Source organism: Onychomys torridus, chromosome 1 (genome assembly GCF_903995425.1).
Source record: "Onychomys torridus chromosome 1, mOncTor1.1, whole genome shotgun sequence".
In the NCBI taxonomy this organism is placed as follows: domain Eukaryota; kingdom Metazoa; phylum Chordata; class Mammalia; order Rodentia; family Cricetidae; genus Onychomys; species Onychomys torridus.
Window position 1 is genome coordinate 157366163 of NC_050443.1, and position 25335 is coordinate 157391497.

General features: G+C 39.4%; 1 protein-coding gene across 2 annotated transcripts in view; it reads left to right on the forward strand.

Annotated features, from left to right (window-relative positions):
* Tbc1d12 (TBC1 domain family member 12) overlaps positions 1–25335 on the forward strand; it is a 93607-nt gene that overhangs the window by 61169 nt on the left and 7103 nt on the right. The window contains exons 6-9 of one of the 2 annotated variants that reach the window (XM_036168312.1): positions 211–317; positions 7332–7412; positions 18207–18295; positions 20412–20483. In XM_036168312.1, the coding sequence (XP_036024205.1) occupies positions 211–317; positions 7332–7412; positions 18207–18295; positions 20412–20483 (349 nt within the window). The remainder of the gene's footprint in view (positions 1–210; positions 318–7331; positions 7413–18206; positions 18296–20411; positions 20484–25335) is intronic. The other variant, XM_036168321.1, reaches the window with a different exon arrangement.

Here is a 25335-nt window from a genome sequence, read left to right on the forward strand (position 1 = left end):
TCAGAGGCCATTCCCTTTCATTTCCCTTAGTCCATCTTAGAGGGTTTTCATAGTCCATAGGCATGAACTTAAAGGAAAGAATGCATCACATGCTTAACACTTTAAATTCGTAAAAACCATCTGATCACTTGGCCGTGGGTAAACCATCATGCAACTAGTATTTTTGGCATAAAAGTAACTCTTTCCTTTTTTCTCCTCCTTTAATTCTAGGCGTAGTACAAGAAGAGTTCGAGAATTGTGGTGGCAGGGATTGCCCCCTAGTGTTCGTGGGAAAGTTTGGAGTCTAGCTGTAGGAAATGAACTAAATATCACTCCTGGTTTGTATTCTATATTCAGTTATTCCCACACATACAAATGATCATCTCCAGAGTTTCATAAATCATAGTAGTAGAGTTGCTATTAAACGACACTACCATATATGTCACTTTTCAGAGCATGCCTCATGCCCTCCCAAATTTTGTAATAGTTAATGAGTTTTTATATATCATTATATACGTAAGATTTATGAGCTTTTCCCTTTAGTTTACAGCTATCACAGTAGGTTTTTTTGGCATCCAAATACTACAAATGTAGATGATTTAAAGCTTGAGAGATTCTGTGCAGTGAAGAGTAAGTACTAACAGGAGATGCTAGTCTAGCGCCTGGATGGATGGACTCCCTCTGTGTTCAGACAATAAACAGTGTACTGAGGGAACTTACTTTGATTTTTTTTTTCCCTGCTGAATGTCTATCCAAACTAGTCTTTTTATTTAGAGTTTGGGATTTTTTTTCCTTAATTTTTTAAGTTAACAAAGTAATGGGTTCACTAAGCAATTTGGGTTGTGTTACGTTGTTTAGATTTTTTTTTTTTTAAAGCTTAGCCAGGCTTGATAGCTCAGTCTGTAATCCTAGCACCTGGGAGGCTGAGGCAGCTTTGCTGCAGTTTTGAGGCTAGCTGGGGCTGCATAGTGAGTTGTAGGGCAGACTAGGCTACAATGTCTATAGAACCTGTATCAGAAAACCTAATAATAATGATAATGGTAATTATAATGATGATGATGATAAAGTTTAGGAAAAAAGAGACTTTCAGGGAATTGCCTTAAGTCTCTTATAACCTCGATGAGTATTAAAATACTAGAGTAGTTTTGATGAGCCAAATAAAAAGTTAAAGTAGAATCAGGATAGTACCAAATACAATATTTTTTTTTAAAAAAGTAGGCATGACACATGCCTGTAATCCTACCACTGTAATCTCAGCACAGGAGACATAGAAACAGGAGGATCAGAAATTCAAGGTCTTTCTGTGCTACATAGCTGAAGGGCTACATGAGATTGACTCCAAAAATTTTTTTTAACAAAATAGGTGCCAATCAGCCTGAGTGATAGTGTTAATACTGGATAGTTAGACAGTTATCTATAATACCGCAGTAGACTTTGATGTCTTAATAGTAGAAGTAATACATGGTTTGGCTGAGGGTGTAACTCTGTAAAGTGCTTACCTAGCATGAATGTGGCTCTGGTCTGGGTCCTCAGCACTGCATCAACCAGTCATACCTGTAATCCCAGCGCTCAGGAGCTGGAGACAGTAGGACCATAAACTCAAGGTCATCCTCAGCTACTTAATGAGTTCAAGACCAGCTTGGACGACATGAAACATTTTCTCAAAAAGGGGGGGGGGGCAGTAAAAGAGAATATATTGTTACTGTTATTTTTTAAGTACACCTTTACTATTTATTGAAAAAAATATAAGCAATAATATAAAATTTAAGTGTTTTTCACCCAGACTATTCTTGATCTCACTGTCAGTATAGCTCGGCTCTACTATATAATGTGCTTAATGATTTTCACTGTGCTGGCCCAATCAACACACAAGCTAGAGCAGTGTCATAGCTCTTGGCTTATTCTTAGAGTCTAAGATGTTAAAGTGAAGTGAAATAGGGTATGACTGAGAATAACTTAGAAATATTTCCAAAGTATCGACAAAAATGAACCTTCTCGGGCTGCTACGGTAGCTCCAGTCAGAGCACCTGCAGTGAAAGCCTGACGACTTGCATTGACCCCGGGCCCATGGGAGGTGGGAGAAGAACCCACTCCACACAGCTGTCCCCTCCGGCCTCCACACATGCCCTGGACACATGTTGCCCCCATAACAATAAGTACATTTTAACTAAAAAAGAAATCATTCATCTGTTTATTTCAGTTCTAAGAATCTACTAATAGGAAATGCATAGAATTGGGTTCAAAAGTTCTTTGCTGTAATTGACATTAACATTAAATTGAATAAAATCATAAAAATCCACATGCTTGTCTTTTATTTGTTTTTTGTTTGTTTGTTTTTTGAGACAGAGTTTCACTGTGCAGTCCTGGCTGTCCTGGTACTAGCTCTGTTGACCAGACTGACCTTGAATTCACAAAGATCTGCCTGGCTCTGCCTCCTCAGTGCTGGGATTAAAGGAGTGTGCTACCACCACCTGGTCAAATGCTCATTTTTAATCATTAAAGTGGTATCAACTGTAGACATTACAGTTACTTGATTTTTAAAAGTTGAGTTTTCACCAGAGGCAGAAGCAGAGGGATCTTTGAGTTTGAGATGAGCTTAGTCTATGTAGTAAGTTTCAGGCTAGCCAGGTACCACATAGTGAGACCCTGTCTCAAAGAAAATTTTTTATTTTTTAAAATTTTTACAAGTACCAAGTAATGAACATTTAAAAAGTAGGATTGGAGTTTATTAAGACATTTCAATGCAGATTAAGCACTAAGAAAGAAAGGAAGACATACTCAAGAACGTAGGTGTAGGCTTCTCTAGGGAGTCACACAGCATGTTCTTTCAACTTTTTTTAAAAGATTTATTTATTATGTATACAGAAGAGGGTGCCAGATCTCATTACAGATGGTTGTTAGCCACCATGTGGTTGCTGGGAATTGAACTCGGGACCTCTGGAAGAGCAGACAGTGCTCTTAACCCCTGAGCCATCTCTCCAGCCCCTATTCTTTCAACTTTTAAAAACCGAAAACTTTCCAGCCTGTGGTGGTGCATGCCTTTAATCCCAGCACTCAGGAGGCACAGGCAGGGGAATCTGAGGCCATCCTGGTCTACAGATCGAGTTCCAGGACAGATAGGGGTACATAGAGAAACCCTGTCTCAAAAAACCAAAAAAGGAGGGAGGGTGTGTTGGAGAGATGGCTTAGCAATTAAGAACATTTGTCTTGCAGAGGGCCTAGGTTTGGTACCCACCATTCAAATGGCAGCTAACAACAGTTTAATTCCAGCTCCAGAGCATCTGATGCCTGCTTCTGCCCTCTACAAGCACTGCACACACTAAGTGCATATACACATGTACAGACAAAACACCCAGTATCCATACATATAAAACAAACAAACAACTTTTAGAGGGCTGGGTGAGATGGCTCATCTTGTGGAGGTGCTTTCCACAAAGCCTGATGGTGTTGATGCCCAGGTCCCACATGGAGAAAACCAGGTCCCACAAGTTGTCCTCTAACCTTCACACATACTCTGTTCCATCCAAATAATGGACTCATTTAAAAAAAAAAAAAAAGTTTAATGGGCTTGGCATAGTGGCCCAGGCCTATAATTTGAACTAGGGGGGTTGAGGCAGAATGATTGGAATAGAGGTTACAGAGTGAGTTTGAGACCAGCCTGGGAAACTTAGACCCAGTTTCAGGATCTATACAATAGAAGCTAGGCATGGTGGTGTATGCCTTTAATCCCAGTATTTAGAAGGTAGAGGCAGGCAGATCTTTATGAGTTCAGGGTCAGCGTGGTTTACATAGTGAGTTCCAGGTCGCCTGGTCTACATAGTGAGACCCTGTCTCAAAGCAGTATTAACATCAAAAAACCAAAATAACAACAACAAACAGAAAAAATCCCAATACAGCAGACTAGGCTGTGTGGTAGAGGGCTTACTTACCATTGCCCAAGGTTGTAGGTTCATTCCCTCCTGTACTGAAAAGGGTGGGGGAGGCTGGTGGGATATTATATAGTTTAGTGATAGAGCACTTGACTGCCAGATGCAAAGTCCTGAGTTCAAACACGGTGCCACCTCCCAAAAGAGTTTAGGGTAGAATCTTAGGTTTTAATATTTACCTTAGAATATGTTAGACTTTATATGACTTAATATAGGTTTTTTTGTGCTTTCTGTGAGACAAGTTAAAAAGGAATGATTTTCTTAGATTTAAAAAACACTGACTGGCGGGGTGGTGGTGCAGGATTTTAATCCTAGCACTCAGAAGGCAGAGCCAGATGGAGCTCTATGATTTTGAGGCCAGCCTGGTCTGCGAGCTCCAGGACAGGCACCAAAACTACACAGAAGAACCCTGTCTCCAAAAAAACCAACAAACAAAACAAAAGGGGGGGGAAATAAAAAACACTGACTTGGTGATTATTTGAAATTTTTTTTTTTAATTTTCAACTTTTTGTTGCTGATAAATTTGGCTTTAGATATGAAGTGGTAGCTTGCTCGATAAATTAGATATTAAAATGTTATCTAGATAGGTGATAAAGTTATATGTTAATAAAAGCAAAAGGCTCAAAGTTGACATGTGTAAAGGTCCGTAATATCACTAAGTCATTTATTTTCACTTTAATTTTAGGGGTTTTTTTGGGGGGTTTTTTTGTTTTTGTTTTTTTAACTAAACAACTGTGTATTGAAGAATGAAATAGGGAACTGATTTCTCTTCCTTTCCATTGGTGATGGAAAGAAAGCTCAATCTTGAGTGCAGTGAGCTTCTTTTGTATAACTTTGCTTTCTAATAAGTGACCCCTTATTTGTATTTGTTTTAATTGTGAAATTTATAACTAGAGAATATTAGCTAAGAGTATGGGCTGTAAAGTCAGTCAGGTAGGATTACATCTGGTTCCACCATGCATTAGACTGTGACCTTGGGCAAACTGCTTACTATCTAAAAGTCTAGCTTTTTTTTTTCTTTTTTTTTTCCATTTGTAAAACAGAGATAAGATCATTAGCTATACCAAAAAATTGTTTTGGCTAGTTATAGTTTGAGTATTTGTGAAAGTGTTCTTTCTTGAATGTCTATATATCATCATTTCTCCAAAATCTGGGACTAAAACCCTGAAATGAGTATTCTCCATTCAAGGATAAGGCACTATCCTTGTCCTGTCTTTAAGCCTGCTTCTGCCTTTCCCTTTTTGGATTCAACATGAAACTGAGACAAAGGTCTTTTTACTGGGGACATTGATTATAAATCTTCTTGGAAAAGTTACCCTTTGGATTTTTTAAAATTTGTTACCATGTTTTTTTTTACTAGATCAATTTTGTGGTTTCCTAATGTGAATGATTTGTCAGCTGGAGCCCTTTCTTTTTCCAAGACAGCTTAAAACTTGGATAAAGAAGGAAACTGACATGAAAACATTTTGAAATTAAAAAAAATATATGCAATTGTTAATTGACAACCTCAGCAATTATATACATAAAATTTTAAATTGCAATTACCTCGTCTACAAATCATGCATAGATTTGGACATAAGTTTGAACTTTTTATTTCTTTGTATTTTATTTTCAAATAATTTGTAGTAATGATAAGTAAATAGAAAAGGAAATAGAATTGTAAAGTATGTTTGAAATATATATATAGTCAGTTACTTTGTAAGATCTGAGTCTGAGTCTTGACAATATAAGAATACTTGTTATAGTATAGTATAGTTGTCATACATTGGAATATTGTTAAAAAGAAACAAAAAGGGCTGGAGATTTAACTCAGTGGTAGAGTCCTGGCCTTGAGTTAAGTCCTCAGCACTGAAAAAAAAAAAAAAAAATCAAACAATAATCATGTCTACTAATGTATAACCTCTAAGGGAACAAGGTAAAATGAGATAGATACATATAGTATATCATAACTTATTTTAAAGATTCCTTTTATTGCTTTTAATTATGTGTATGTGCCTATGTGTGGGTGTGTGCATGTGAGTGCAGGTGCCCATGGAGGCCAGAGGTGTAGGATCCCCTGGAGCTGTAGTTGCATGTCATTGTGAGTTGCCTGACATGGGTATGGGGAGCTGAACTTGAGAACTATGTGGGAGTGCTAAATGCTCTTACTGCTGAGCCATCTCTCCAGCCCCTATGTTTTTATTTTTACTTTACTTTATTTTTTTAAGATTTATTTAATTTTTCACGGCCATACAGTTTATAAGTAATATAAGTCTTTGTGTTTTTACTTGGGTCTGAGTGGCTGCAGGAGCCGGGTGGACACAATTATACTCCAGCTACAATTATGTATACAGTGTTCTGTCTGCATGTATGCCAGATCTCATTATGGATGGTTGTGAACTACCATGTGGGTGCTGGGAATTGAACTTAGGACCTCTGAAAGAACAAAACAGCTAATGCTCTTATCCACTGAGCCATCTCTCCTGCCCCAGTCCCTGAATTTTTAAAACTGAGGATATATAAAAATCAAATGTGCACATCTTCATGTTTGGAAGAACTCGTAAGAGCCTTACTAACCATAGTAGTTACATCCAGAGAAGGAAATTCATTTTTATTCCATGCTGTGTTGTACAATTTGTGTTTTTCAGAAACCATTTTTGTGTTTTACATTTAAAAATAAATATTTTTTTTAGTCCATGCCTTTAATCCCTGCACATGGGCGGCAGAGACAGGCAGACCTCTGTGTATTTGAGGCAAGCCTGATCTACAAAGCAAGTTCTAGGATAGCCAGGGCCACCTTGTGAGAACCTGTTTCAAAAAACAAACAAGCAAAATCCAGAAGATGCCAGGTTGATGGTGGCGCACACCTTTAATCCCAGCACTTAGGAGACAGGGGCAGGCGGATCTCTGAGTTTAAGGCCTGCTTGGTCTACAGAGTGAGATCCAGGACAGCCAGAGATACAGTGAAACTTTGTCTCAGAAAACAAAACAAAACAAAATATAAACAACCACCATGACAACAAAAATCCAAACAAACAAAGAGAAAAAGATACCAGCACTTACAGAAAATGATTTGTTTAATCATTGGTAACGTCATGAGTGGGTATTATTTTCTCCAATTTACAGTTGCAAAGATCAAGTTCCAGAGTAGTTAAGTAAGTTTCTTGAAGTCCAGGAGGTAGTAACTGGCAGAGCTGAAATGCAGTCTGGTCTGACTCCCCAAGTTTTGGCTGCTCTCGGCCAGTTCCGCTGTTGAACAGGAGCCTCCCGCCTTCCTGTACTTGCACTAGCTCCCAGGATGACCCTTCTCCTATGTCATGTAATGAAAAGTTCTGATAAAACCAGTTTGCTTTAGTTTACCACATTTTTGATAACCTGCTTATAGTGAAAATTAAAATGTGAATTTATTCTTTTTTTTACTTATGAATTTTTGTTTTTTTTCCCCAGAACTTTATGAAATCTTTCTTTCAAGAGCCAAAGAACGGTGGAAAAGCTTCAGTGAAACAAGTTCTGATAATGACATTGAAGGTATGAGGGTTTCCAAATGAGAATTCCAAAATCCAGTTACTGAATATACTATTGGGATTTTTTTGTTTTGTTTTGTTTTTTGTTTTTGAGACAGGGTTTCCCTTTGTAGCTTTGCGCCTTTCCTGGAACTCACTTGGTAGCCCAGAATAGCCTCAAACTCACAGAGATCCGCCTGGCTCTGCCTCCCGAGTGCTGGGATTAAAGACATGTGCCACCACTGCCCGGCACTATTGGGATTTTATACCGTGTACCAGATTTCAGTGTAATACCTTGATGATAGTATTCTGACTTGTGGCATGGAACAGACTAGAGTAGTTAATGAGTTAGCAGCAAGAGGCTGGTTTGTAAGTCAGGTCTGTTTGCCCCAATCCCAAGATGTAGATCACAGCAGTGAGGCTAATGGGATGAATCAGGTATTTCCATACCAAGCTGTTAATAAAGACTGATGTTCTTCACTTTTTGAACTCATTTTTCTCTATCCACTGACCTTAGTCCCTAATAAATTACATATGATTCTTACTGTGATTTACCTTACTCTTTGTTCATTTAATTTATCCATAACTCCCACCCTTAACCTCTGCCTTACCAATTAGTTTTCTTAATCATTTTGAAGAATTTTTTTCTTGTATCAGTTTATTAAGTTTAGGCAAATTTATTCCATTATCTTTTGTACTTTGATAACGGGTAATCATTTTCCTAATCTGCCACTTTTCTTCTTCTTTTTCTTTCTTTTTTTTTTTTTTTTTTTAGATAGGTTATCGTTCAGTTAAGTCTGGCCTTGAATTCACTGTGTAGCTGAGGATGACACTGAACTTCTGATGTCCTGCTTCTACCTCCCGAGTTCTAGGATTATAGGTGTGAGCCACTATGTCCTGTTTATGTGCTGGACTATGTTGGTGCTAGGGATTGAACCCAGGCCTTCATACATGCTGAGCATGAATTCTACCAACTAAGCTATATTACTAGCCTCCCTTTCTTTTTTTGGTATTTATTACTATATAGAAAGCAAATTCACTGGACATGGCAGTGCACACCTTTAATCCCAGCAGAAGCAGGCAGATCTCTGTAAGTTCAAGGACAGTCTGGTCTACAAAGCAAGTTCCAGGACAGCCAGTGCTGTTATACCCTGATAAACCCTATCTTGAAAGAATGAATGAATGAATGAATAAATATAAATAAATAGGAAAGTGACATCAGGAAAGGGAAACAATACTAAGTGTCAGAGAAAAGACTTGACTTTGAGGGCCGTGAAAGAATCATCTCGAGATCAGCTAGCTATTATAGCTATTTGTGGAAAACTACAAATGCGAAGGAAGTGAAGATAGATGGAATTTTGTACTAGCAGGGTCTCAGCTGTTGCATTATTCTTCTCATTTATCTATCATCTGTCTGTCTGTCTGTCTATTTGTTTATTTGAGATACAGACATATCATATATAACCCAGACTAACCTTGAATTTGTGAACTTGCTGCCTCTACCTCCAGAGGGTTGGGATGCAGGTGTATATCCCCATTCCTGGCTCAGTTTTTATGAAGAACCAAAATTATGTAAATTAAGACTGGAAATATAACTCAGTGGTAGAACAATTGCTCAGAGCCACAAACAAAGCAGAAAAAAAACAACATATAAACTAAAATGGCATATGTCTGAGAGTAGGTTGGGTAACTCCAACCTGTAATCCCCATACTTTAGGGGTTGGAGGCAGGAGGATGGAGTTTAGGATCATTTTCAGCTGTGTAGTGTGCCTGAATATGAGAACCTAAATGAAACAAACCCAAAATTTGTTATGACTAAATAATAAAAACTGTACTTTAGAATGAATTAATTGAATATACTAAAGAATTCATGCCAGGGCTGGCAGGATGGCTTTGTGGGTAAAGGCATGTGCTCCACATTGAAGGATGAATGTGGTCCCCAGCTCCCATATGGTAGGAGAGAACCAACTCCCTCAAATTGTCCTTTGGCTTTCACTGGTGTTCCATGACACCTGTGTGTACGCACTTCCACACACTAAATACATAAATGGAAGAAAAAATTTTAAAGCTGTTTCCTTAATATATAAATACTTGTTTTCTTTTTAACATTTATTTATTTTTATTTTATGTGCAATGGTGTTTTGCCTGTATGTATGTCTGTGTGAGGGTGTTGGATCCCTTAGAACTGGGGTTACAGACAGTTGTGAGCTACCATGTGGGTCTGGGAATTGAATCCGGGTCTTTTGGAAGAGCAGCCAATGCTCTTAACCTCTGAGCCATCTTTCCAACCCCTATTAAACTATCTTTTTATTTTATTTTGTGTGTATGGGTGTTTTGCCTGCATGCAAGTCTATGCCTGGTGCCCTAGGAGGCCAGAAGACACTGTCAGATCCCTTGGAATTGGAGTTACAGGTAGTTGTGAACCATGATATGGGTGCTAGGAATCAAACTTGGTTCCTCTGTTAGAGTGGTACATGCTCTTAACCACTGAGCCATTTTTTCCAGCCCCTGTTATCTTTTTAAATATTGCTTCAGCCCCATATTGCCCCCTTCTCATGCCCTTTTTTGATTATGGTAGGCCATTCATTTAATAATGTCCCATACATCTTGTATACTCATTTTTAAAAAAGCTTTTCTCTGTTTAAATTTTGATGATTTGTTTTCATCTATAATCATTGTTTCTCTGCTCTGTCTACTGTATTGTTAAATCTGCCCAAATGAGTTTTATTTTATTTATATTTATTTTTAAGATTTATTTATTATGTATACAGTGTTCTGGCATGTATGCCTACTTGCTGAAGAGGGCACCAAATCTCATTACAGATGGTTGTGAGCCACCATGTGGTTGCTAGGAACTGAACTCAGGACCTCTGGAAGAGCAGCCAATGTTCTTAACCTTTGAGCCATCTCTCCAGCCCCTCCACATGAATTTTAAATTGTAGTTGGTCTGTTTTATAAAAGTCTACTTGTTTTTTTGAAATCTTCATCTTTCTCATTAATTTTCTCCCCACTTTATCATATTTTATTTAACTTATGTGTAATAGACAGAAATGTCTGTAGTTAGAGTTTTCCTGCCTGTCCCACAGTCAGGACAGATCTCTCACCCGACAGGCACATAGACGCTTAGACCTAACCAAGTAAACACAGAAACTTACATTGCTTACAAACTGTATGGCCGTGACAGGCTTCTTGTTATCTACTTCTTTTATCTTAAATTAATCCATTTCTATTAATCTATACTTTGCCACGTGGCTTGTGGCTTACCGGTGTTTTTACATGTTGCTTCTCATGGTGGCGGCTGGCAGTGTCTCACTCCAGCCTTCTGCTTCCCACAATTCTCTTCTCTCTTGTCCCGCCTATACTTCCTGCCTGGCCACTGGCCAAACAGCATTTTATTTATACAGAGTGATATCCACAGCACTTCCCCCCCCCTTTTTTTTTAAAGGAAGGTTTTAACTTTTACATAGTAAAATTACATGTAACAAAACAATTATCAAGCAAGAATTATAGTTACAATATCTAGTCTATTTGTTTTGGCAAAATTAAACAAAATATTCTATCTATCCTATTTGTGAGTCTAAGGTTTTATATCTAACTTATCTTTTATCATAATTGAGGAAATTATAACTAGTCTTCAACCACATCAAAGACCACAGAAGGATATATTATTTCCTGAGAACTGGGAGAAGGATGTAAGCAACTTTCGGGAGGGAGTCTCGCAGGGTAGACAGAGAGCTAGCAGTCTGGACAGTCACCTAATGTTCCTTTGTAAAGTTGGGTAACTGTCTTCAGCCCACAGGGCTAGAGTCTCTTGGTCACTTTTCTTAGTGTCATGTAGAATTTCTGGCAGTTTCCTCTGCGAAGCAGGAACCTGAAGGACCATTTTGTCAAGCAAGGTTCAATGGTCACCTTTCTATGAGTCCTGCATGTCCAGTTGATCAAGCAGTCCATGTCAGTTATTTAGCAGCACTCTTACCCCGCGAGGAACATGTCCCGAACACGATAAATCCACAGAAGAGCTATTTATTAATATAGGATAGAAGAGATGTGACAGGCCTGTGTGAAGCACACACGTGAGTGAGGAGAGAAGAGGAGAGAGAGAGGAGAGGAGAGAAGAGGAGAGAAGAAGAGGAGAGAGTGAGAAGAGAGGAGAGAGACCTGTGCAACATGGCGCCAGCTTTTAAAGAGTGAGCTGCGCATGCGTGCAGGACTGCATGTGGCTACTCCACACATGCACGTAGATTACATGGCTGTGCGCGCTTTACGCAACCATGTAAAGCCACGGAGTCCTAGCCACGCGAGATGTTCTGACCTGGAAATGGCTATTTTGAACCGGAAATAACTAGGCAGTCCGCCGGGAAAGCCCAACCGTGTCATGTTGTAATTTCCTATTATTCCTGACTTATTTTCTCTTAAACAAAGAAAAAAAAATGTGGATGAGTGGGTATGGGGCGCCGTTTCTCTCAAAGACTGCTTCAGGCTGAATGGTGGGCGTTGATTGGTCCTTGAAGGGAAATAGGGAAGCTGGCTCCTGAAGTCCTGGGATGAAGTCCTGCAGCTGTGTCCATCCTTCATGGTGTGGCTGGTCCTGGGATGAAGTTCTGTCATGCCTTGTCCTGCAGCTGTCTGTCTTTCATGGTGTGGCTGGGAACCTTCTGTCTGACAGGACACTGGTGACATAAAAGCTTAAAGAAAAGACTCATTATTATTTTATTTTTGGAGTTGACATTTATCTGAGGTAGATCTGGCCTGTCTGGATGGAGACATGTTAAAAAGGTGGCTGTGATGTTTAGTACTCTGCTTAATTTTTACCTGAGACAAGCCTTATTCCAGGTGGTTTATTTAAGGCACCTGTTTGTTTTGTTAGTTTAGCATTTGGGATACACAGGTGATCAGTTGCTGAGTATTGAACAGTGATAGACTGTTATATCCTTACTGCCTGGATATTTTGATGGTCCCTTTTGTCTCCGGCCCTGTGTGGCCCTAGTTGGGAAAGAAAGGGATGGTACCTTATTCCTCTGGAATTGGTGACAAGGCAGTGGATGCTGGTGTCCTCTGGAGCTTGAGAGTGCAAGAGAACTTATTCTTTTGAATTAGGGACAAGGCAAAGATCATGGCCCTGTCTGTATGCACATGAGAAACACAGGCGGTAACTTTAAAGTGAGACAGTGAGCTCTTATCTTAGTTGGAAATCTTTCTCATTAAGTAACTCTGAAAGTACAATTAAATCTGGTGAGGTAAGTAAGGCTGTCCTCTGTTCCCAACAATAGAAAGGAGGAGTGACATCCTAAAACTCCCAGGACTGAGTCAATGGCTCTGGTATCCAGAAGGAAAGAAACGGATCACTTCCCTGATGAGTTCTGGGTTCCCTGCTATGTCTGTAGCCAAGCCTAGGTTTGCTGGAGGTCTTAGCTTGATGTACCCCTGCCTCTTGGCGCCTGGGGGCAGTCAGCTGACTGGTTGTCTTTCTAGGCAGCACAAGGACAAGGCTGTTGATGGGCAGGGCATTTGCTAGCCCATGGCCTTTTTCATTTAAAACAGGGACCCAACAGCTTTTGGGAGTCAGCGAGTGCCACCATTTGGCAATTTTTTTTCCGGGCTTTTATCTCTTTCCTGGCACACCTTAAACACCACAGATGACTCTTTTGCCCGTGAGGTCAGGAGCCTTGCTCTCCAGATACTTAACTTTTAGCCAGGAACAAGAGATGGATTTTACACTGTGTCCTGAATTTTTTCCTGACGATTGGTGGCTTAAGGACAGCTTTTGGAAGATCTGCCAGTAGGCGGACTGTAAACCAATCCTTTGGAAGACTTGCCTGAGGCTATAAGCTGATTTTTCTGGCTTAGGAGCCATCCTGATTATTGTAAACTTAATTGTTTAGATCTCAGCTGCTTTTAGACCAGTCTGTGGTTCTCAAGGCAGTTTGACAATGAGTGGGTGGAGTTAAGGTGAGTTAGGGTGAGTCTTAGAAACCGCCCAAGCCTGCTTATTTGAGCCCGCCCACCGCCGGTGCGGAAGTCAGGCAGAAAAGGTTACACATGGCAGACACCTTAATGGGAAAGGAAAGAAAGGGTTTAGAGCTTTAGCAGAAAGCTTGGAGATCACGTCTCTTCTATCCTATATTAATAAATAGCTCCTCTGTGGATTTGTCGTGTTCGGGACATGTTCCGCATGGGGTAAGAGCGCCAAAATAAATAACTAACATTGGTGCTGTAAGGGAACTGGTGCTTCTGGGCACTTTGCACCTAGAAACCTGGGAACCAGGGACGGAAACTCTGCGCTACACTATCTGGGAACTCTGCTCCGTTCTCGACAGATCACTCTCCATTAGCCTGGTCGCACAAATCCGCATGCAACACCGCTACTGATTGGTGAGTTTTCCCCTTTTCGGCTAGCGTAAACGGTTTCCTGAATCTGTGAGAATGACCGTTGAGCGTCCGGCACCTCACTGGTTATTCTTGAGCCAGTCTTCACTGGCTACGGTCGGCCCCCATCGCAGGCCCAAATTTCCAGCCACCTCCCACGTCTGCAGCTTGAGATCTTTTTCACAATGGGACCACCACCGTTGGGTGCGTTCTGGGGCTGTGTGAAGCCAGCATGTTCTTTGCGCCCCCCCCCCCCCATCAGCTGACGAGCTGATAAGGTGGCCTGTGCCCAAGATCTGTCCAGCCTCCGGGAGGTCTTGGCCCTGGATTTTCTGCCTCTCCGCTGCAGACATGGGAAATAAGGCTTCCAACCCGATCCCTTAGGCTGTCTTCTTGAAGCTTTACCTAAAGATTCCTAAGCTTATCCGTCTCTGTACTGAGAGATGCCCCAAGTATGCTTTAAAAAATAAACAAAAAATCCCAATCTTTTACAGGAGTTATCTAATTCTGGCCAGCGAACAGGCAAATGGAAGGAGTTGCTCTTTATCTTAATAAAACTCTAGAAAGGTAACCATGGCTTGTGATTCTTCCACCAACCAGCACGCACCTTCAGTTGGCGCCGTGGATGGTGGCCAGCCACGAGAAGCGTGGCTTCCCACTATTGATACTGCCACAATTTTTTATAGTGAGTCTGCTGTTCTAATGGCTGAATTCTGAGCTATATGTTTGCGATGGACAATCCCGGGGGTTGTCCAGGCTGTGCTGGCAACAGCAGGCACATTTTTGCTTGGAGCAAAATCGTCGTCTGGGGTCTACCGGGTAGACCACTGCAGCACAGTCTCAGCCCTTCCCATCCCTTGACGAAAAGGATGGTGAACTTGAGCTGATTCTTATTAGATCTCTCTCCATTCTTTGGGGACGCCCAAGATTGGAGTCTGATCCCGGTTTGTTATTTTAATTTTTTATTTTTCTCTTGGCTACAGCCATGGGACAAAGGGGCAGATACATTTACCACCTACATTGGCGGATGGGGCGGGTACTGGTAAATCTGGCTGCTTAACAGCTTTGCGGTACCCGTAAACCTGACGGCATATCAGTGTGGCAGTTACTTCAGCCAGTGAATGGGAAAATAAGAGCACCATAATAACTAACAGTCCAGGCAAGAACAGTTTCTTGCCCAAATGGCTATTTTTGCCAAGGTGAAGATAAACTCCATATGAAGTGTCTTCAATGCCCACCCGTCTCGAAGTAAATCTGGTGCTGCCAGGAGCAGACATGTCTCACTGTCCAGAAAGTCTAAATTGTAAAAGTATTTTAAATGCCATATTCTGTAGTTCTTTGAAGTATTTGAAGATAACCTATCTGAAATGTCTCTATGTATACCCAGAAGACTTAACTAACATGGCTATGAATGTGATTATCATAGAAAATCAATTATTAATCTATTTTTAATTATCCATTACAATTTTAAATGAGCTATACAAACATAATACCTTAAACAATAGTAGAAATATACACACAGTATAACAAAGTTAACTTTAACTTTGTATCAATAGAATAAAATCTATACCAATGTAAAACATTTTAAACAAGTTGTTGCTCTTTAGAAGTAAGTTCATTAATCTACCCTTTCATCCTATTATATCTATATCATATCCCCTTTTCTTCTTTAGAAAGAGATTGCATTTATAATCAACCTGATTTAAATAAAAATATTGTTTTTTCTCTGTCCCACACAAGAGGGCTCTTCTGATTTGGGACACAAGAATCTCTTAATCTTTTTTAACAATATGCCTGGGTTTAGAGAAGGTGTGAGCCAATTCCATCTCCAAAGCCAGCTTGATAATTTTGGGAAATTGGGCGTAGTTTCTCTTACTACTTCCTGCTGGAGGGGGACCCTGTATCTTATGGGGGCAGAAAGAAAATTTTAGGATTATGGAGTAGTCTGTGAGGGTGAACCTTTGAGCCAGTTGCCTTGAAACTATTCTGGATGTCGGATCATCTGGGCCATGGTGTCGTTGGAGACCTTTCAGGTGGTCTTGGCTGATCAAACCTGATGTATCTTAATCTGGAATAAATCCACAGCCTCTGGCTTTCTGTGGAAACCAAAGCAGAGACTCTTTTCCAAAGCAATATATCCTTATATCCAAATTTTGAAGTCAAGGTACCTTTAAAATTTACATATTTGTTTAACTCAACAGCTTTTATGATCAAATCTTTTCTGTAGTTAAAAATCCCAAAGACAACACAAACCAGATTCTCTGTGTAATATACATCTTTGTAAGACTGAAACACCGCTGTGGCTGTTGGCTCCGCCCACCTCAGCTTCCCAACATGGCAGTGGTAAAGTTTACCACCAGCTCTGGGTCTGGAGCCAAGTGTACCATCAACTATCAGAAGTAGTTCTATCAAAGCAGTGCATAGCCCAGAAACCTTTTTGGTTTTGTTTTTTTTGTTTTGTTTGTTTGTTTGTTTGTTTGTTTGTTTTAACTAGCAAAGGCTAAATCTATCATGCAGCAGAGTAAAATGCCGCTTGTAGACTCCTCATTCCCGCCACAGTGCAGGTCAGACTCACACGCCAGGAACCCGCCATAGTAGCTCAAACCGGCAGGCTGCTGCTAACTTGAGAGAGACAACTAGGAAGCTGTTTTTAGCTCTGTTTTAGAATCTTTTTTCTCAGGTTTTAGGTGGAAACTCTAGCCAACACATAGGGCGCCATTTGTAGTTAGAGTTTTCCTGCCTGGCCCACAGGACAAATCTCTCTCACCCGCCAGGCCCATAGACGCTCAGACCCAACCAAGTAAACACACAGAAATTTACATTGTTTACAAACTGTATGGCCGTGACAGGCTTCTTGTTATCTACTTCTTTTATCTTAAATTAGCCCATTTCTATTAATCTATACTTTGCCATGTGGCTTACCGGTGTTTTTACATGTTGCTTCTCATGGTGGCGGCTGGCAGTGTCTCACTCCAGCCTTCTGCTTCCCACAATTCTCTTCTCTCTTGTCCCGCCTATACTTCCTGCCTGGCCACTGGCTAAACAGCATTTTATTTATACAGAGCAATATCCACAGCAAATGTCTGTTGGCTCCAATACTGTATTGTCTGTGGTCTTCTTCACTGTAAGTCATGTTTTCCTATTTCTTTGCATATTTTAAATTTGAAGAAATATCCTTACATTATAAATAAAATGAGTGTAGGAAGAGATATTAGTGTTTTTCCTTTTGAGCAACTGGGTTAGAGGCTTATTTCCTCAATTCAGACAGTAATTGAGCTGGGTTAAAGCAATGCTATGACTTTTTCATCAAATTTTCTAATGAAAAGAACTGTCCATTGTGGTGCACACCTTTAATCTCAGCACTTGAGAGTCAGAAGCAGGTGGATCTCTGAGTTTGAGGACAGCCTGATCTACACAGTGAGTTCCAAGACAGCCAGGGTTACACAGTGTATATTGTGTAATTTTATTTTTAATATGTATATTTTGTATATGTAGACTGTGTGGCTGGTATATGCGTATGAGGGAATTACCTATGAGGTATATGTACCAAAACTTGGTATGGAAGCATAGGCCTATATTTTCAGTACTTAGGAGGTAAAAGCAGAATCAAGCAGAATTCAAGACTATCCTTGGGAACAGGGAGTTCAAGGCCAGCCTGGATTACATGTGACCCTACTTCCTTTTGGACTCATAGGAGAGAGAGAAGGTGGTGCAGTGGGAGGGAGAGAGGAAAGAGAGAGATACTGTGTTTTACACTGTCTGTCCTTGGTCGTCTATAATCCCAGCACCAAGAAGGCTGAGGCAGAAGTACTGATAGGAGTTTGAGGTTAGCCTGGGTTACAGAGTGAGACCCTGTCTCTAAAGGGAGAGAGGACTAAAGATGTAGCTCAGTAGAAAGTGCCTGCCTAGCATACACAAGGTCCTGTGTTTAACCCCCAGTACTACACAAACTAGGTGTGGTGGCACATGCCTGTAATACTAGCACTCAGGAGTGTAGAGGAAAGAGGATCAGGAGTTCAAGTCTACATAGGGAATTGATTTGAGGCTAGCCTAGGCTATGTGAGAACCTGTCCCCATCCCATACCCCCTGCTCCTGTTCTCCTCCCCCTCCAGCCAAATACAAAAGTCAAAAACCAGCTAGGCAAGATGCATGCCTTTTAATCCCAGCATTTGAGAAGCAGAGGCAGGAGGATTGCTATGGGTTTGAAGCCAGACTGGTGACCACAGTGAATTCCAGGACAGCTGGAACTACATAGTGAGACATGTCTCAAAAACAAAAACAAACAAACAAACAATGTTGGGGCTGGGGGAAGAAGCTAAGTTCTAACTAAGTTCCAGCAAAGATTGTTCAGTGTTCCTTGCTCATTTTTGATTATTCAGCTTTTTTACTTATGTTAACATAAAGGCAATGCAATTAGCCTCTGTTTTAAATTTTATCTGTTTGATAATACAGGTATATCTGTTGCTGACCGAGAGGCTAGTCTGGAATTAATTAAGTTGGACATATCCCGTACATTTCCATCTCTCTACATCTTTCAGAAGGTGAGGTTTTCTAGTCAGTTTTTAACTGCTGTTTTATTCTTTCAGTACTCAGTGGGACAAATTCTGTAAATCCATAGGCACTATTTTCTATTTTATTTTTATTTTATTGAGACAGAGTCTCACTATGTAACCCTGGCTGGCCTGGCATTTCCTGTTTAGATTAGGCTAGTGTAGAAGTCACAGAAATCCACCTGCCTCTGCCTTCCAAGTGCTGGGATTAAAGAAGTGAGTTACCATGCCAAGCTACGTATTATTATTTCTATAATAGTTATTTATTTTTATTTTATGTGTTGGATCCCCTAGAACTGGAGTTATAGATAGTTGTGAGCTGCCATGTGGGTGCTAGGAATTGAACCTGGGTCCTCTGGAAGAGCAGCCAGTGCTCTTAACTGCTGAGCCATCTCTCCAGCCCCCAGGTATTATTTTTTTTAAAAGAAAAAAATATTTTAAAAATTTGAGAAGAGGCCAGGTGTGGTGGTAGGTGGCTTTAATTCTAGCACTCAGAAGACAGAGGTTAGTGGATCTCTTGAGTTTGAGGCCCACCCACAGCTACATAGTGATACTCTGCTTTAATAAAATGAAAGAAACTTTTTGTTTTTAGCAGGAGTGGAGAATTGGCTCCGTGGTTAAGAGTACCTATTGCTCTTGAGGAAGAGTTGGGTTCAGTTCCTAGCTTATAACAATCCCTAACTCCAGTTCTAGGGCTTCTGACTCCCTCTTCTGACATCCATGGCACCAAGCACACATGCAGATAAAATACTCATATACATAAAATAAAATAAATTTTTAAAAGGTAAAAATATGAGTCTTTATATAAAAAATGCAAAACTGACAAAAATTAAGGCACTTGTTTTCTGTGGAATAAAACACATTAGTTATCATAGCACATAGTTGTTATGTGGTAGGAATTTAAATTTTTACTATAGTGAATTTTTATATTTAAATTATTAATAGATTCACCTTACAAGCTGCTAGAATATAAATACGTTGGTTCCAAGTTGTTTAGAATTACCACTGAACTAGGAAAAAGTAGTTTGCTTTTATATTTATTGTTTACAGGAATAACTGGCTGTCTTTAATTCTTAATATTAAAATCCAAGGAAATAGTTCATTTATAATAAAGGTTACTTATTGATAGACATTTGTACTGTTGGGACCAGTAAGATGGCTCAGCAGGTAAAGGTGCTTGCTGCCAAGCCTGACAACTTGAGTTTGATCCTAGGAACTCATGTAGTAGAAGGAGAGAACCAGTTCCTGATATGTGTGTACCTACACACATGCATAATAAGTAAATAAGTGAAAAAATACTGGAGCTGGAGAGATGCAGTTGGTTGCTCTTCTAGAAGACCCAGGTTTTATTCTTGGCACCTTTGTGGCAGATCACAGCTCTCTGTAATTTTAATTGCAGGGGATCTGACACTGTTCTGGCTTCCATGGACATTATGCACACACATTGTACACAGACGTACATGCAGGCAGAACACCTATACACACACATTTAAAGAATTACTATTGATATTAAAATTACTAACACAACTTGGTATAGCTGGTTGACTTTTTTTTTAAAGACAGGATCTTACAATGTAACCTCAGTTGTCTTGAAACTCTCTATGTAGGTCACATTGAGCTCAAACTCAAGTGATAACCCTGCTTTGCTGGGATTAAAGCTGTGTGCAACATACCTGGCCTCTTTTATTTTTTTCTGAAATTATACAAAGTGAAATGGGCTCAGTATAAAAACATGTGCACGCATGTGCAAGGCCCTAGTTTCAATCCTCATGTGTATATAGATAAAATAGAAAAAATTTAAATAGAAAATTAATCTGTACTTATCATATTTTTTATTTTTTAACATATTTATTATACCTTAGAAGTGTTTAAAATTATTTGCAAATTATATGTTATATTCAAGTAGGTATATTTGACTTATTATTCTAGATCAAACTTTATTAATTCTGAAAACATCTTGATAGAATGCATTTGGAGTATTTTTATAATGAATAAATGTGCTAAAACTGGTCATTTAAGGAATGCTACAGTTTTACAATTTTTAATATTTTATGAGCATTAACCTAGAATTACTTACAGTTTCAAATTTTATTCTTTTTCTTCTAAGGGTGGCCCATATCACGATGTTTTACATAGTATCTTAGGGGCATATACCTGTTACAGACCTGATGTTGGTTATGTAAGTATTTGTTTCAGTCTGATTTTTTTTTGCATATAAACATTTTATCTATACTCATCAAGACTTCCTATGTTGTATTAGATATTTATAGACACAGATTATCTGTAGCTTACTGTTTTTGAGCTTACTGGTTTACCTGAAGAGGAAGCTTTCTGTCTCTTCCCAACTGTTGAGAAGAAAACTAGCTGCATGTCAACACCTCTGCTGTCAGGATGTGCTTTGACTTGTCTGTCTCCCTAACCATTTGTTTTGGTGGCTTTTCCTTTGGAGAATAAATTCTCTGCATATCCTGCTGGATTAGGGGAAGGCAAGGCACCTGGCTACCCAGGAGAGGGGAGCAAATGTTCTCCCTTTGTAGATTGAACCAACTCTGCTTTTTAGCTCTACCTTGAACTTCAGAATGTCTGTCTCCTAGCTTCAGTTCTTGAGCCAGACAGGATTCTCTGGCTTGCTGATTGTTGGCTCTTTCTTCTGCAGACCTTTGTTTCAACATCTCCACTTATTTTAATTAAAAGTGCTAAAATGCTTTTTATGTCATTTACATTATTTTGATGTAGTGGTTGTTTTTTGTTTTTTTGTTTTTCGAGACATGGTTTCTTTGTGTAGCTTTGGAGTCTGTCCTGGATCTCACTCTGTAGCCCAGGCTGGCCTCGAACTCACAGAGATCTGCCTGGCTCTGCCTCTCGAGTGCGGGATTGAAGGCGTGTGCCACCACCGCCTGGCCATTTACACTGTTTTTAACCTTTACCATTCTCTCTGTCCTTCCAAGGTAATATTTACATTTTCCTTTAATGTCATGTTAGACTAGGGGAAGAAACAGAAAATTTGAGTGCTCAGTGTTTAACAAGAAGTTATTGAACTTTCATCTTCTCTCCTTTCATTGAGGGAATTGTAGAGATTCATTGCCTGGTACAACTTTGTTCTGTTATACATTAATCTGTATATTTGTTCATACGTTTATTTGTGTATACAGATTTTTATGTGCTTATTATTGTTACATGACAGGCATTGTTCTAGGCACTTCTAGATACTTCAGTGCATAAAACATGGTTACACCCTCCCATCAAGTTCAAGGAGAAAACAGACAATATACAAGTAAATTGTTTATTAAAAGGTTTATGGTAAAGTGATGAGGGGAAGATATGGCAGGGTAAAGAGAGGAATTGCCAGGTTTGGGTGGAAAAAAGTGAGATTTGAGCAAGTTTTACATTCCTCTGCTCAGGTATTCTTCACAAGTGTTATAGAACACATTATATCCTATAGACGAATCTTAAAAGGTCTTATTAAATAAAAAACTCAGAGCCAGAAATTGGGTTAAATTCTGAAAGATCAATGAGACAGAACAAGCCACAGCCATCCTCACCTTGCCAACTCCTCAGCTGATCTTGTTTCCTCAAACTGGAAGCCTGAGTGAGTCCTCATGGGAGTGGATCTCAGCTGAACTGCTACTAAAAGCCTAAAAATGTAAAAGCCTCTAGGTCCTGGTCCTCACACCTTATATACCTTTCTGCTTTCTGCCATCACTTCCTGGGATTAAAGGTGTGTGTCACCATGCCTGGCTGTTTCCAGTGTGGCTGAACTCACAGAGATCCAGATGGATCTCTACCTCCCAAGTGATAGGATTAAGGTGTGTGTGCCACCACTTTCTGTCCTCTATATCTAGTGGCTGTTCTATTCTCTGACCCCAGATAAGTTTATTAGGGTGCACAACATATTGGGGGACACAATACCACCACAATACCTCTTGCATTTTTTTTTCTGATTTGTACTTAGTTTTTCATTGTATAAGTTTAATTTTTATAAAAGATTTGATTTTTAACACTTTTTAAAAATGTGTGCAATAGAATCTTAAGACTATTATGATTTTCTTCTGATTAGGTTCAAATTAAATATTTTAGAATACTACCATAAATGACATCCATAAGTAACACATAATAATCAAAAGAATTAGACTTTGGAAACACCATAAAGAAACTATTTTCTTTCATTATGTACAAGAGTGATACATGATGTATGTAAATGATTTTTAAGTAACTCTACACATATACATAAAATAAAAATTCTAAGTGATAAAGCATTATCAACTAATAGGCAGTATCTTTTTTTTAGTACATGGCTTTTAACATTTTAGGTAAAATTAAATGTGGTTTTATCCCTTTTATTTGCACTTGTTCTTTTCTATTTACTGGTGATTAACACTTTGCCTCTTATACACTTGGCACATATTGTGGGACAGGGAATACAATTATTAATAGATACAGTTCTCTGTATTAGTTTGCTATTGTTGCTATAAGGAATTAGTACAAATTTAACATCTTCAGACAATACACATTTGAAAGTTCTACAGGTTAGGAGCCCAGAATTGACTTCATATTTAAGCAGGATAGTGACAGTGCTGTGCTCTTCTGTAGGCTCCAGGGCAGGATCCATTTTTCTACCTTCTGAAAGCTGATTACATTTTTTTACACTACAGCCCCTCCCATTTATTTTGAAAAGGAGCAGTGCAGCATTTCCAATCTCAGTATGATTCTCCTGCCTCCCATTTTCACTTCAAGGTCCTTTGGGACAGTAACTTTGGGCCCATTCCGATAATCTAGTACAAATATCTCATCTCTAGATTTTACTTAATCATTTTATCAAAGTAGCGTCTTCACTGGTGCTGGATATGAGGACATGGACAACTTTGGGGGACAGTTACTCTGCTTACTATAGTTTCTGTTTCCATGGAGCTTGTATTAGTGAAAATTAAATAGGAAATTATTATAAAGTCTGCAAAGAACCAGAGAAACAGGAATAGAACAAAAAATTATTGAAAACAGTGTGATGGCTCATACCTATAATCCTCTCACTTAGTAGCCTGAGGCAGGAGAATTGCTATGAGATTGAGGTCAGCCTTGGCTATATACTGAGTTCTAGGCCAGCTAGGCTCCAAAATGAAATGTTATCTCTCTTACCCCCAAGAAAAGAATGAATCAGTGCACTGTAGTAATATTAGTGAGTGGTTAACCCATCTAAAGTATGTTACAAGGAAATGTAAGAATGAATCCGTGCAATGTGGTAATATTAGTGAATGGGAATCCATCTGAAGTACATTCCAAAGGGATGTAAGAAGCTGGTGGTGGCTGGGCAGTAGTGGTGCACACCTTTAGTCCCAGTACTCAGGAGGCAGAGGCAGGTGGATCTCTGTGACTTCTGGAGGACAGCCAGGATTACACAGAGAAACCCTGTCTCAAAAAACCAAAAAAAAAAAAAAAGAAAAGAAAAGAAAAGAGAAAAAGAAGGTGGAGATGATGATTATAGACAGACTCTTCAGAATATTTGGTTGGGAACAAGATACAAACATCCATATCCGTCATTGTAGTTAGTCTCGGGACTCCGTGTGTATGTCTATTATAGAATTCTTGACTTTGTTTCTAATTGAAGAGAAGTATAATTGCTACAGATAACTCATTAGCCATTTTTTCAAGCCCTTTCATAATGGAGGTGAATCTTCTTCTAAGTGTCCGCTAGTCATCCCATTATAAATGTTGTATTCTACATGGGCTGTCATTTCTTTGTTCAAGCTTCTTTTCATTAAGGGATTTTCCCCGTCTTCATTTCTTTCTTGTGATTGCCCACAAATTCAGGTTGTTTTAAGCCCCATAACTTCTTGGAGTTTTCAAGGTTTATCCCATAAATCTTCCTTATTCTTAGTCCTTTGTATGTTATAATGTAAAAACAGTCATTTAATTTTCATTAATGTGTAATTTTGAGAGAATTCAGACTAAGAAGAAATAATAAGTTGGTGTAGATGTATCCGGCTTGTTAAATAAGAAACACAGAACCGATTGCAGAGTTAAAAACCACGAGGTCAGAGCAAGAGCGGAAAACCTTACCCTTCACTGCTTCTGGGGTTCTTCCTCTCCGCAAGAGCCCTACTTCTCTGTGTCCTGTCTATTTAAAAACTTTCTGTTCTCCTCTCTCATTGGTTGTAAACCCAGTCACATGACCTCATTGTCACTGCCTGTTTGTACAGACCTCCAGGTCTTCTATGGTTGGTATTGAGATTAAAGGCGTGTGTCTGCCATGCTGGCTGTGTCCTTGAACACACAGAGATCCGCCTAGCTCTGCCTCCCAAGTGCTGGGATTAAAGGCGTGCCCCACTACTGCTCAGCTTCTGCTCTGGCTTGCTCTGACCTCAAGGCAACTTTATTGACATACAAATAAAATCACATTTCAATACAAATAAAATATCACTATATTTTCCCTTTTCTATTTTAATAAAAAGAAAAAAAGGAAAAAGTTATAAGATAGATAGGATATCTTCTTTAATATTATAACTGTAATTCTTGCTTGATAATTGTTTTGTTATATGTAATTGTGCTATGTAAAAGTTAAAACCTTCCTTAAAAAAAAAAAGAAAAGGGGAAGTGCTGTGGATATTGCTCTGTGTAAATAAAGTTCTGATTGGCCAGTGGCCAGGCAGGAAGTATAGGCGGGACAAGGAAGAGGAGAAGGCTGGGAAGTAGAAGGTTGGAGGGAGACACCGCCAGCTGCCGCCATGAGAAGCAACATGTAAAGACACTGGTAAGCCACACGCCATGTGGCAAAGTATAGACTAACAGAAATGGGTTAATTTAAGATAGAAGAAGTAGATAACAAGAAGCCTGCCATGGCCATACAGTTTCTAAACAATGTAAGTTTCTGTGTGTTTTCTTGGTTGGGTCTGAGCGACTGTGGGACTGGCGGGTAAGAGAGATTTGTCCTGACTGGGCCAGGCAGGAAAACTCTAACTACAAGTTGGTACACTGAGATAGGCTCTTAGGGCACATAAAAGTTTATTTAATTTTTTTTTCTGATTTGTTAAACCCTA